At 29.7% G+C, this 15199-nt stretch overlaps 2 protein-coding genes across 4 annotated transcripts in view; one reads left to right on the forward strand and one right to left on the reverse strand.

Annotated features, from left to right (window-relative positions):
* The window catches only part of LOC115886689 (receptor-type guanylate cyclase Gyc76C-like), a 92737-nt gene that overhangs the window by 23578 nt on the left and 53960 nt on the right, over positions 1–15199 (reverse strand). For all 3 annotated transcript variants that reach the window (XM_030905950.1, XM_030905948.1, XM_030905949.1), the window contains exon 2: positions 1171–1348. In XM_030905950.1, the coding sequence (XP_030761810.1) occupies positions 1171–1312 (142 nt within the window). In that variant the 5' untranslated portion in view covers positions 1313–1348. The remainder of the gene's footprint in view (positions 1–1170; positions 1349–15199) is intronic.
* Positions 6209–10045, forward strand: LOC115886664 (uncharacterized protein K02A2.6-like). The gene has a single exon (XM_030905914.1). The coding sequence runs from the start codon at positions 6209–6211 to the stop codon at positions 10043–10045; it is 3837 nt and encodes a 1278-aa protein (XP_030761774.1).

The following is a 15199-nucleotide window of genomic DNA, read 5'->3' on the forward strand; positions in this document are numbered from 1 at the left end:
AGGTACTGGTTTAAAAAAATTAAGATTAAAGTTAATTAATCAACCTGTGAGGTATAAAATTTGGTAAGTGTTATTATTAATAAAATAGTTTGTTTTATTTATGATGTTTTATTTATTCCTGCGGAATATTACAAATTTGTATTTGTACATAAGTTATATTGATAAATATAATCAAATGCGGGAAGTTTCATAAAGCTTGAAAGTAAGAAATCGTTCTTTTTTATATTTTTTGGTATGTGGTGTCTTGTTTTTGTTTGTTTTGTATTAACACATACCGTTTTTTATTAAATAAAATAACTCGATTACATTTTTTCAGTTTTATACAGTTTTTCTCACAATATTTTGAAGTTACTTGTCAGTCAAATTTTAAATACATATATTAATTTCCTGCTATGAGTTCCAGTTGTACCAACTTATTTATTTGTAAAATAAAATAAACTACTTTGAAATTAAAATGACAGACACATCTATCACTGTCAAGGATCTTCTCATTGGACAGACTATACATATTTCTATTCACTGTTAAAGTTCACGTCAATCGGTGCGGGTGTCAAGAATTCCGAGCAAAAAAAAATATTTTTTCCATAGCAACTGTTAAAATTGCCTTATATCTGTCAAAAATAGTAGATAAAATAGTACTATAACCCCAAGGGTAGATTAAATGATACTTTAACAGCGAGGATAGGTTAAAAACTTTATTTCTTCTCGCACGTTTTTTAATTGCTTTCATTTTTGAAAATGTTTGTAGTCTTTTTCATAAGTTATTCGGGATTTAAATGGATATGGCGTTTGTCGGCTCAGTCTGAATATCTGTAGGTAATTTACTTATTTCGTTTTGAGCCATTTCTGGCTCCAATTCAATCAGCAATCGACACGAAAGAGAATTCAAAATATTGACTCAAAACTGACAACTAAAGAGACAGCTTTATTTATTTGTCAAATTACATAGAAACCAACGACAACCCAGCACAATATTTTTTCTACTCGTAATAGATTCCGTGAAATAATAATTTCTGAATATTTTTTAAAACGTAACTCGCTATTGAAAAAATATTGTTTTATACACGACGATAAAATTGCATTATCGTCTCCAGAAGGAATCTTTTCGGTCGACGATAAAATACCATTTTATCGTATAAAAAATAACTATTATTAAACTATGAAAATTACCGTTATCGAAGATTTCGTCTGGTATGGTAGTGGTAGCGGCCGACCAATCAGGATGCAGCAACGGATGGACTCCGGGAGACAGAGCAAGGAGGCAGACGAAGAGAGGCAATGCGATCCACAGAGAAGCCAGGCCGAGGCTCATGGCCGGGCTTCCCCTCGGCTAAACCTCCAGCAACACCTGCAACAAAACACAACAATATCAATATTATATCTCTATTTTATTATCTTATACTACGTTATATTATCTTTACTATCTTATACTGCGTGTCTACTTAGATATTCGCTTATTTTATGTTAGATTCTAGATTTTATTATCTTTCTTGAGTTATAACTCATCATACAGTCTCAGGACTTTGACAGAAGCCAGTGGTGAGACAGTTTTATAGTTAGTTCTCCATCCATCGTTCAGAACCGCGACTCGAAATTAATAACTCCAAGTTCTTTCTGTGCTTTCGGGACTCGGTAATAATTAAGAGTCTATTACGCAGTACTGTTCGGGTTGCTCTCAGGGGTTGGGTAAAGTGGGTGCAGGGCCGAAGGAAATATATATTATATTTCAGAAATTTGCCGGCTTAGACCGATCCTGTCGTGTTACGCCATACCCAAATTCCATAAAATAGCGAGGAATTTGTTACAAAACGATATAAATTATATACCACTGTAATCACAAAACTTCAATCTATTTCCGTATTGTAACGGAATTTTGAATTATGTCTTTATTTTCGAGAAAATTTAGTCCAAAGATAAGGAATATTTTGTTGATGTTTGACCACCAAAATCGTAAAAATAAAAAAGTTGTCTAAGTTGTCTAAAAATGTGCTACAATACGGATATAATATAATCCTTTACCTTTAATTTCCTTCTTCATTTGTGTAAAAATACCTAGCCAGTCTTACATAAAACGTTAAATGCCGAAGGCATATTTTGCTGCTTTTTCGGACTAATGAAATGGACTCTCACTCTAAAAAATGACAAACATAATTTCCCTGTATCATTTTTGCCAAAAATTGCGTATGTTCCTTTATTCCAAATGAAAATATTTCCAATCATAACAGACAACTTTAAATCCCAAAAAAGAGCTGTAACTAAGTGCCAGCTAGAATTTTTTATTTTCATCTAAAAAAGAGTTAAATATATCTCGTAGTTTAACAGATAGGTACCTTATAATGCGAAACGAATGATGAACACCTTGTATATAATTTTTATGTTCTGGTTGAAGAGCACGTGAGGCGCTTGTTAATAAATTTGGTAAACAATTATTTGCCGTCTTCGCAGTCAGCCTTTAAATTGACTAGAGTTCTCTGTATGCATAACTTATTACAAGCAGTAGAGTACCTACCGCTTTCGTCACCTGATTTGGTACCATGCGATCTTCCGCGTATTATTCCTAAATCCTATAACCCTGAATCTGTGAATAAGAAGACTAAGGAAGGAGCATATCAAAAATCATAGGTACACCGCGATAGGCCTCAAATATGGCCGACTTAAATTCCGGTTTATCAGTGCCGTTCTAATTTTATTTAAAAAATGTAAAACTATGATGTAGGGTAGACGTGGGGTAGACTCAATAATTTGTTGTTTTATTTTACGTTGTGAATAAATGTTGGTACTTATTAAAATTGTTATAAAAATATATAATTCTAATAAAAATAGATAAGTTATAATAAGTATTTATTAACACAAACATCCGATACGCTACTGAAGCAGGTAAGTCAAATTAATGTATCAAAATTCTTTGACAAGTAGTAAATAAAAGCTAAAATGCCAAAAAAAATATATATAATTTAGATAATTTAAGTGAATTTCATAAATGATCGGTTTACTACACGTATGTATATTATATAGTCACTTACTAGCGAAAAGTTGTTCCATTATTTCACTCAATTTTTGCCGAGATCTTCCGCACGCTACACAACCAACTATTTTAGAGTCTTTTTCGATAAATCGCGATAGTGTCACTGTTAATTTAAGTTCTGCCACAATTTCCATCTAGATTTACTACCTTTATACAACTATCAGTAGTAGAATCAATAATAAATAACATAAAATAAATTCCGTAAAGTCTGACAAATCCACAAAATTTTAAATCAAATTCAAATGTGTCAAATGAACCGTCAAACAGAACTGTCAAGGATCCCAACCCTAGAGTCCTTTTTCCGCCCACCATGCATGGATACATCGATAGCATTATGCTGCTTCCTTAGTCTTCTTATTCAAAGAGTTTAATTGATATCAAATATATGTAATTATATTTCAATCTCATACCAGTTTATTTCTACGAATCTCACCTCTGTGATAATTTATAAATAAATAAAACATTTTGTTGTTGTTATTTACGTCTCAAACCGGTTGTTCGCAGGTAGTTAGACAGCTTTTTTTTAACTATTTTTTTAATGGAGCGCAGTAATGAACTATTAATAGACCAACAAATTTGTTTATCCCTAATACGGATACGTCTAAAAATATCAATATTTATTAGTAGGCCATGATTGATAATAAAAGAAACTAAAGAATTATTAAAAGTATACGGCTATCTGTCTCTTCTCTTGTTTTATTTTGGGAGCCGCTAATAAATTCTTTATATATTATGGAAACTTAACTCTCTACCGCTATTTGTAAATCTTGGAATACGTGTATACGTGAGAATAATCTATCGTATCGGAAATTTTAGATATTCCTTTAGCTAATTTACGTGAAATATACTTTCAGCAAGATGGGGAACATTCCCCCTCATAACTATGGAAATATTAGAATACTGTTAAATTATTATTTTTCAAATCAATGAATTGGAACCAATGAACGCATATTGATAGCCTCCTCGATTCCTGGATTTCGCCGTTCTCGATTTCTGATTTTGGGGATTTTTGAAATACGAAATATATCGTGGGCACTACAACAATGTCGAACACCTGAAAAATGCTTTAATAATTCAAGATTTAGATATTTGCAAACCCATCCCGTTATAAAAAAAAGAAAAATATATTCACAGTTTCAGTGGTAACAGTTATTTCAAAAGTAAAATATATCAATTCCAAATAAATTTTAATATGTGTATGACTATTTTAGTAAATACCATTTTGATCTTTTGTTATTTATCACGGCCTACTAATAAGAAAATGATATATTTTAAATATTGCAGTAAATAGTGAAAATAAATATAGAGTGATATATATTTTTGAGAAGCTCGTAGCACGACAGATCATATGATTTATAAATATACAGGGTGTTCCATTTGAAAAAACATAACTTGAGTTCATATTTTCAAAAATATTTTTTTGGTAGAAAAACAGACTACGCCACTGTATTCTACATAAAAAGTTCTACAATAAGCAGTTTTCGCCTTCTCGATACCTTTAACAATAACAGAGATACAGGGGGTGTCCCAAATTGCAAAATTTTTGAAAAGACCTTTTGAAAAGAGCTCAGAAATGAAGAGGGCTATGAAAATTTTGTTGACAGCATCTTCCGTTTGACGAAAAAGTGGGACAGGTTTGTGCAAACCGCATCCTTCTATCTTCACTAATAACGGAGATACCCCATGATTTCAACCAAAATGGGACACACTGTACAACAGATTGGATCGTCTGTGGGCCGTTTAATGGTGAATTAGAGGTAACTTTTGAACCAAAATGTGATTTTACGACGACCTTAAGGTAGTTTTTTTAGAACCATACTGTATTTTGCAGTACAAAAAAAATGAAACCACCTTTTGCCATTAAATTCCGAATATATGAAGACTGGAAGGACTAACTGTAAACAACCGGAGAGTATATTCTACACGAAAACTCCATCTACCTGTCTAGTAAATTATTTTCCGTCCTTTAGTAAATATTTGCGGAAAACTGAACGCAAATCGAAGGTTTTCCCAGGAAAATCTAATGGAAAACAAACAATTTTCCTTATAATGCGATTTTTTTTCTCTTTACGGTAACTAGTAAATCGTTAAGAGGTTTAGTCTAATTCATATACAGCGTGTTTCAACTTTTATACAAAGCATTTTCAATTTTTTTTATAAATAAAGTTCTCATCGGTCAATTATACGAGGGAAAACAAAAGTTGTCAAGAGAGCAAAGAATTTAAAAATCATTTTATCATCTAGCTATATCCTTTCTCGATAGTTTGTTTTTTTGGTTCATCTCAAATAGCTTTATTTTTGTTGGAGATATTCGCTTTTGAAGAAGGCACTAACATTTTTTCGTAATTTTACGTTCCTTAGGTGGTCATCATCATCAAATCAATCAAAATCATCATTTTTGATGATTTTTTTATGAATAATGAAAAAATTATAAAATTTTAAAACTTTATTATAAAATTAAACATGTCTAGTATTTGTCAGTATATAATATGGTATCAAAATTATTTAAAATATATCAGTTTCGTAATTTTCCATCAAAATGAATCCAAATTAATAAAATTATAAATAAATATATTGCCATAAAGGAATTTTGTTGATAAAATTCGCTATTTAATTGAAAATGAAGTTTAAATATGAAAAATTTATGATAAAAATATTTTTAGTAAACATTTCTAACACAAATTTCTTATACATTTTAATTGCAGACTGTATGAATAATATACAGAGTGTGTAAAAAATACCCCTTCAACTTCTATAATGTGTTATATTCATAGATCTTATATACTTAGGTGGTTAAGTAAATCACTGTAATATTATCTGATATTATTAGAAAGTGCCCCTCCCTAATAGCTAGAAGGTCAATGGGGGACAGTTGAGAAAAACGCGAGATTCCTACGCATCCTAATTGTTAAACTCATGTATTATTTTATATTTAAATAATAAACATATATGATTAAACAATAGTAGTTTAAGTCATACTACATGGCGCAGTCGTAGTGGGTAAAAAGTGGAATAATACCAAACAATACAAATTGGCGTGGATTGAAGTTAAAAGTAAATAAAAGTACATGTGGATACATAACCTTTAAGTGGTAAAAACGGAAAACGGAAAAAAAAAAGTGCCCGCCAAATTATTAGAGTCCTTTTGTGGTGAAACAAATAAAGAAAAGTTCAAGAGGAAAAATGGATGTTAGATTACCAGAACCACTTTCCTTTGATGGAAATTTAGCGGAAAATTTTCGAAGATTTAAGCAAAGTTTTGAAATTTATCTAATAGCCAGTGGGAAAAGTGAAAAAGATGACAAGATGAAGATTGCTTTGTTACTAAATCTGATGGGTGAAGAAGGGATAGAAGTCTACAACACATTAAAACTAACAGAGTTACAAAGAGCTAATTTTCAAACAGTACTAAATGAATTGGAGAATTATATGACCCCGAAAAAGAACGTAGTGTATGAAAGGTTTCTATTTTACTCAAGGAAACAAGAAGATGAAGAAACATTCGACCATTTCTATACTGAATTGAAAAAGTTATCAAAAAACTGTGAGTTTGAGCAGTCGACTGATTCAATGATCAGAGATAGGATTGTCTTGGGTATCAAGTCGAGGCAAGTCCAAGAAAAACTACTTAACGTAGACAAGTTAGATCTCAATAAGGCCATTGAGCTCTGTCGAGCATGTGAAATCGCAAAATCCCAAATAAAAAGTGTACAAGGTGCTGAAGCTAAAGTTGAAGTTGTTAAAAACAAAGCGAAGACAGTACAAAGGCATGGCAATACTGAAGAAAAAACATTAATAAGCTGTAAAAGCTGCGGAAAGAAACATGAAAAAAGAAGATGCCCAGCATTTGGCAGAAAGTGCAACAAATGTAGGCGCTATGGACATTTTGAGAAGATGTGTAGAAGCACAATGATGGTGAAGGAGCTACAAGAAAGTAAAGAAGAAGAAGAAGATGAAGAACTCTTAGTATCTGTTGTGACAGTGAGTGAAGTGAAAAGTGAATCGGAGTGGATAGAGACATTAGAATTTGGTAAGCAAAATATTAGATTTAAGGTAGACACAGGGTCTCAGGTTAATTTGATTCCACAACATATACTTAAAAGTATTAAAAATCAAGATATTGCATGGCAAAAAACAAAATTGGTACTTGAAACCTATGGAGGTTTTAAAATAACGCCTATAGGTGTAGTAAAATTAAAATGTAAATTTAGAGATAAGGATTACACAATACAATTTGTTGTTGTAAAAGATAAATCTATGCCTATTTTAAGTCTACAGTCGTCCATGACAATGAATATTTTAAAGAAAATTAATGAAGTTAATTTAGGGTTAGATAAGAACAGTTTTATTAATAATAACAAAGATTTATTTATAGGAATAGGGAAATTTAAAGAACAATGTAAATTAAAAGTAAAAAACAATGCCAGTCCTGTGGCTAAGCCACCCAGAAGGGTTCCTTTATCAATAAAAGACAGGTTGAAAAAACACCTGGATGCTTTAGTTAACAAAGGCATTATTGCTAAACACCAAGGACCGACTGAATGGCTTAGTAACCTAGTTATTATTGAAAAAAGTGACAAAACATTAAGGGTATGTTTAGATCCCAAGAATCTTAACGAAGTATTAGAAAGAGAATATTTTGAGATACCAACCTTAGAAGAAATATGTGTTAAACTTAAAAATAAAAGCTACTTTACTGTACTAGATTTTAAAGATGGGTTTTATCAGGTAGAGTTAGATTTAGAGTCAAGTAAACTGTGTGCTTTTGGAACACCCTTTGGAGTGTATAGATTTCTTCGTCTACCATTTGGGTTAAATTGTGCCCCAGAATATTTTCAAAAATTAAATCAAGAACACTTTGGTGATATTCCGGGAGTGATAGTTTACTTTGACGATATTCTTATAGCGGCTGATACGTCAGAAGAACATGATAAGATATTAACTAGAGTGTTAGAAAGAGCAAAGAAATATAATGTCAAATTTAACAGCTCTAAAATTCAGTATAAAGTAAGAGAGGTAAATTATTTAGGAAATATTTTTGACAGGGAGGGTATGAGGCCTGATAAAAATAAAATTAAAGCAATACAAAATTTGGAACAACCAAATAATAAGAAAGAATTACAAAAACTTCTGGGAATGATTAATTATTTAAGAAGGTATATACCCAACCTGTCAGAGATATCTGCACCACTGCGAATATTATTAAAAAATAACACTGACTGGATATGGACTGATAATCAAACAAAGTGTTTACAAATGTTAAAAAATATTGTTAGTTCAGCTCCAGTATTAGCTAATTTCGATGTAAACAAAGAAATAACAATACAAACAGACTCAAGTCAAAGCGGTGTAGGGTGCGTGTTGTTGCAGGAAAATAGGCCTGTTGCTTTTGGATCACGTGCTCTTACAGATAGTGAAACTCGTTTTAGTCAAATTGAAAAAGAAATGAATGCTATACTATATTCATGCCAGAAATATCACAGTTATATTTACGGTAGGAAGGTTAAAATACTAACTGATCACAAACCCTTAGTATCAATAATGAAAAAAGGTGTTGCAGATGTAAGTTCTCCAAGATTACAAAGAATTAAAGTAAAATTGTTGAAATATGACATTGACGTTCAGTATTTACCAGGAAAAGATATGCTTATAGCAGATCTTCTCTCAAGAAATTATATTAAAGACGATATAGGTAGTGATAATACATTTTTGACAGAAATTGTTCACTCAGTAAATGTAACTGATGATAAATTAAAGGTATTTCAAAGTGAAACGAGTAAAGATTTTGAACTAAAATTATTAAAGGAAATTTGTTTAAAAGGTTGGCCTAAAACAATAACTAAAACACCAAGTCCTATAAGAAAATATTACAACTATAAAACTGACATATATACTTCTAATGATATTATGTTTCTAGGAGATAGAATAATTGTTCCAGAGACTTTAAGGACAGATATGCTTACACAACTTCACGCAAATCATTATGGTATCACTAAGACACAAAAAAGGGCTAAATCTTTATTGTATTGGCCAGGAATAAATGAAGATATTAAGGAATTTATAAAGAAATGTAAGAAATGTGAAGTATATCAAAAGAGTAACATAAAAGAGCCCATGATTTTGAGAAAAATACCTGATTTGCCATTTCAAAAACTAGCAAGTGACATTTTAGAGTGGGGAGGTCAGTCATATATAGTAATTATTGATTATTATTCAAAGTGGATTGAATTAATTTGTTTACAATCAAAAACGTCTAAATCAGTCATTGATGTATTTAAACAAGTTTTTAGCACACATGGAATACCATTAGAAGTGGTATCAGATAACATGCCATTTAATTCATACGAATGTAAAAAATTTGCAAAAGAATGGGGATTTAAATTCTTGACATCGAGTCCAAGATACCCCAAATCAAACGGCCTTGCAGAACGAGCCGTGCAAATTGCTAAGAATATGCTGAGAAAGTGTACTGATATTAGCAATGCTTTATTGGAATATAGAATGACACCTATTTCCGCCTCAGAAAAGTCACCAGCAGAATTATTGTTTAACAGAAAACTACAAACTAAATTGCCGATTAAGACAGAATTATTAATACCTAGCAAAATAAATTATGAAAAGGAAAAAGAAAAGCTAGAACAAAAAAGACAAGAATATAAGAGCTACTATGACAGGTCAGTAAGGGAGAGAAAAGAGTTTGAAGAGGGAGAAAATGTTGTAGTAAAAGAAGGTAGAATATGGGAGCCCGGAAAGATAATCAGAAAATTGGAAGAGCCAAGATCATATATAGTGCAGAAAGAGAATGGAAATGAAATTAGAAGAAACAGTTCCCATTTAAGGCAGTCACTAAATGAAGGAAATTTTAATCAAAACCATGAATTTATTTTAAATGAGGGTGTTGATATTCCAAGTAATGATATTCCAAGCAATGATATAAGTATTAGCATAAATCGGGCAACTGACAAAAGCAGGAGGCCTGTTAAACTGCCTCAGCATTTTAAGGATTTTCATATGTATTAGCTTTACTCTAATTCACTAGTAAAAGGGGAAGATGTAATATTATCTGATATTATTAGAAAGTGCCCCTCCCTAATAGCTAGAAGGTCAATGGGGGACAGTTGAGAAAAACGCGAGATTCCTACGCATCCTAATTGTTAAACTCATGTATTATTTTATATTTAAATAATAAACATATATGATTAAACAATAGTAGTTTAAGTCATACTACAATCACTATGGAAACTGTCGCAAACATATCAACGACTTCCATTTATCTTCTATTTTTGTTGCACACGCGGTGCTTCTACTCTATCTATCATTGTCGAGGACCTATCGTCCGCGCGCCAAATTTGAACATTAATTTTAATAATTTAATTTGTAAAATGCTTATATTTGAACAATAAATTGAATGTTTACTGCCACAAAAATTAAATTATATAAAAAATACATTTGGCTACTCCGTACGTTCTAAACCGTATAAAATTGTGATTATTTTGGAAATACGTGCAACATTTAAGAAGGTTTGAAAATGGCATGTCGTGATGTTGGAGACATATTTTTTAATGCTAAACTTATGGCGTTAATTTATCCAGGTAAGTATACAGGGTTGTTCACCACATACGACACGGAGTATTGTAGCTAAACGATGAGATCTTTACAAATTGTAAGTTTTGGGTTCGATGAAGGACTATTAGAGGTACAATTTAAAAATAATTTTACATATTACAGAGTGTCCCAAATAAGTAAAAAATATCTAAGTTGTATTTTTTTAAATGGAACACCCTGTATATTATTACATTTTTAGTTTCTACGATTAAAATAAAGGTAAATTTGATTGTCTGGTTTATGATACTTAAACCTTACCGTTTTTGAAATATTTTCAATTTTGTGAAATTGCAGTTAAAATTTTAAGGCTTCATTTCTCCAAGGGTATCAAAGTTTTTAATACTAAATATTTACTGAAGTTTATTTATTGATCAGTTATTGTGTTGCAATAATAAAAATAATACTACCTTATACAGAGTGTCTAAAAATTTATTTTAAATAATTATTAGCTTCAAACGGCAATAACTTGTTTAATTTAAATGGAACGCCCTGTATATTTTAGAGAATCAGATGCACAATTTAATTGTCTATCAAATTGTGTTATACCATTTTTTTACCTATCCCTTCAAGTTTTGTAGAAAATGCATTTTCTTATAATTTAGACCTCATTTATCAATATACCCATGGAATATTGACATTTGAGATTGTTTTTAAAGATGTACCAAATTTTAAAGAGTACAGATACTAATATTGTCGATATAATTCGTTTATTTCATTATTAAAAAAAAAAAAAAACTGTTTAAATATTTGTTAAAGAGGACCAATTAATATGATTCCAGTATTCAAACTACATGAACTGACTGTTTGCGTTGATTAATAATAATTGCTCCAAATACTAAAAAACTGAATTTTGTATGGGTATTAGACAGTGTGATAAAAAGTAACACCTTAAAAATGATATTTCATTTTTTAATAAATGCTTATTTATAACAACAGAGACTTTAATTGTGATAACTTATTATTATATTGATTTCTGACTCAAAACCACATTTATTTAGAATAATTTATTAACGAAAACAAATAAGTATGTAATTAATTAGTATATGGGCGGAAATAATGGTGTTATACCGTATGATCGAATAAAAACGGCGTCAGCGATGGCTATGAAATGAAGATCGCTGTCATTTTATATGTAAAATTATACGGGACATGTCACCGATTGTCATTTCCAAGCCAACTGGACGCCATTTTTTTTCGATCATACGGTATTTAATTAATGGTTTGGGTTTTTTTTAATATACTCTTTTATAAAGATTTAAATAGTTTTCTTTTTGCATACAAATGGGCTAGTAATATTATCGTTTTGCTAAAAACGATAATATTACTAGCCTGTACATTTTGTACATTTGTTGCTTTAAAAACAATCTCAAATGTCAATATTCTATGGGTATATCGATAAAGGAGGTCTAAATTATAAGAAAATGCATTTTCTACGAAAACTTGTAGGGATAGGTAAAAAATGGTATAATACAATTTGATAGACAATTAAATTGTGCATCTGATTCTCCTAAAATATACAGGGCATTCTATTTAAATTAAAGTTCATGTGGCGTTTAAAGCTAGAAAGTATTTAAAATAAATTTCTTTAGACACTCTGTATAAGGTAGTATTATTTTTTTATTATTGCAACACAATAACTGATCAATAAATAAACTTCAGTAAATATTTAGTATTAAAAAAACTTTGATACCCTTTGGAGAAATGAAGCCTTAAAAATTTTTACTGCAATTTCACAAAATTGAAAAATATTTCAAAAACGGTAAGGTTTAAGTATAATAAACCTTAATCAAATTTAGCTTTATTTTAATCGTAGAAACTAAAATGTAATAATATACAGGTGTTCCATTTAAAAAAAATACAACTTTGATATTTTTTACTTATTTGGGATACTCTGTATCTTGTAAAATTATTTTTAAATTGTACCTCTAATAGTCCTACATCGAACCCGAAACTTGAAATTTGTAAAACTATAATCGTTTAGCTACAATACTCCGTGTCGTATGTGGTGAATAACCCTGTATATGATCTAGGTATTTGACAAATGATGGAATAATGATGACGTAACTGTGAACGATGATTGAACAGTCTTTAGATAGGTACCTATAGTCCGTCAAAAATATACACAAATTAAAGGAATGGTAAATACGAAAAGTAAAACCATTTAAATCAATTACGAGCTAGTTTTGCCGTTCTATTTTTAGACGGTCAACAATTAAACATCGTAAGCTTTAATTAGACCGTTTTATTAATTAGAAATGAGCTGCTAGTACTACTCTTTTAACAATTATATATGAAATGTTTGCTGCGCTGGCACTTAACAGGTTCGTGAATTTTTCGCTAATTTTTTAAATGAATATATTCATCTGAAATTTTAATAGGTTTTATAATAAAAATGCTTTGACCTTTTAAATCTATTGTCGTCAGAGATAATAATTGAGAAAAACTTATAGAAAAAAAGTTTATATATACAGGGTTGTTCACCACATACGACACGGAGTATTGTAACTAAACGACTAGATTTTTACAAATTGTAAGTTTTGGGTTCGTTGAAGGACTATTAGAGCTACAATTTAAAAATATTTTTACAAGATATTAGAGCTGTTACCAAATAAATACAGTTCAAAATCAAACATGTTGTATTTTTTAAACGGAACACCCTATATATTATTACATTTTAGTTTCTACGATTATAACAAAGATAAATTTGATTAAGGAGTTTATACACTTAAACCTTACCGTTTTGAAATATTTTCAATTTATGAAATTGCAGTATAAATTTTTAAGACTTCATATCTTCCGAGGGGTATCAAGTTTTTACTACTAATTATTTGAAGTTTATTTATTGTGTTGCAATAATAAAACTGTGCTCAGCCTTATAAAGAGTGTCTAAAAATTTATTTTAAATAATTACTAACTTTAAACGGCAATAACTTGTTAAAGTTAAATGGAATTACCCTGTATATTTATGAGAATCAGATGGCTCAATTTAATTGTCTATCAAATTGTATTATACCATTTTTACCTATCTTTCAAGTTTCAGTAGAAAATGCATTTTCTTCTAACTTAGAACTCATTTATCAATATACCCATGGAATACTGACATTTTAGATTATTTTTAAAGATGTAGCAAATTTTTAAAGAGTACAGATACTAATATTGTTGATATAGTTTGTTTATTTCATTAAAAAATTAAAAAAAACTGTTAAAATATTTGTTAAAGAGGACCAGTTAATATGATTCCAGTATTCAAACTACATTAATTGACTGTTTGCGTTGATTAATAATAATAGCTCCAAATACTAAAAAACTGAATTATGTATGTGTATTAGACAGTGTGGTAAAAAGTAACACCTTAAAAATGATATTTAATTTTTTGACAAATGCTTATTTATAACAGAGACGTTCATTTCATAACTTATTAATATATTGATTTCTGATTCAAATCCACATTTATTTAGAATAATTTATTAACGAACACAATTAAGTATGTAGTTAATTAGTATTTGGGCGGAAATACTGGTGGTATATTTAATTAATGGTATACTCTTTTATAAAGATTTAAATAGTTTTCTTTTTGCATACAAATGGGCTAGTATTATTATCGTTTTACTAAAAACGATAGTATTACTAGCCTGTACATTTTGTACATTTGTTGTTTTAAAAACAATCTAAAATGTCAATATTCCATGGGTATATTGATAAACGAGGTCTAAATTATAAGTAAATGCATTTTCTACGAAAACTTGAAGGAATAGGTAAGAAGTGGTATAATACAATTTGATAGACAATTAAATTGTGCATCTGATTCTCATAAAATATACAGGGTGTTCCATTTAAATTAAACAAGTTATTGCCGTTTAAAGCTAGTAATTATTTAAAATAAATTTTTAGACACTCTGTATAAGGTAGTAAAGTTTTTATTATTGCAACACAATAACTGATCAATAAATAAACTTCAGTAAATATTTAGTATTAAAAACTTTGATACCCTCGAAGAAATGAAGCCTTAAAATTTATACTGCAATTTTACAAAATTGAAAATATTTCAAAAACGGTAAGGTTTAAGTGTAATAAACCTTAATCAAATTTACCTTTATTTTAATCGTAGAAACTAAAAATGTAATAATATATAGGGTGTTCCATTTAAAAAAATACAACTTTGATATTTTTTATTTATTTGGAACACTCTGTATCTTGTAAAAATATTTTTAATTTGTAGCTCTAATAGTCCTTCAACGAACCCAAAACTTACAATTTGTAAAAATCTAATTGTTTAGCTACAATACTCCGTGTGGTATGTGGTGAACAACCCTGTATATTAATTAGCAAATTTTTATAGTATGTATGTTAAAAAAATACACAGAAAATTTATTTTTAAATAAATTATGTACAGGGTGGCGCCCCTCATACGACGCGGAAGCACAGAATAGATATAAGGTAGTAATAGATCCAGACAAAGTTCCTATTAAGTTAATTTAATAATTAAAATAAACAAAGACAATATGGAAGTCCCAAGTTCTTTTAGTTTCAATACTATATATTTTTGCTCATTTGTTGACACTCAAATCA

Source organism: Sitophilus oryzae, unplaced genomic scaffold (assembly GCF_002938485.1).
Source record: "Sitophilus oryzae breed Bouriz unplaced genomic scaffold, Soryzae_2.0 scaffold_494_pilon_pilon, whole genome shotgun sequence".
Taxonomy (NCBI): domain Eukaryota; kingdom Metazoa; phylum Arthropoda; class Insecta; order Coleoptera; family Curculionidae; genus Sitophilus; species Sitophilus oryzae.

What these genes read in the sequence shown, in the direction of transcription:
- LOC115886664 (XM_030905914.1), top strand. Translation starts at nt 6,209, where the DNA reads ATGGATGTTAGATTACCAGAACCACTTTCCTTTGATGGAAATTTAGCG.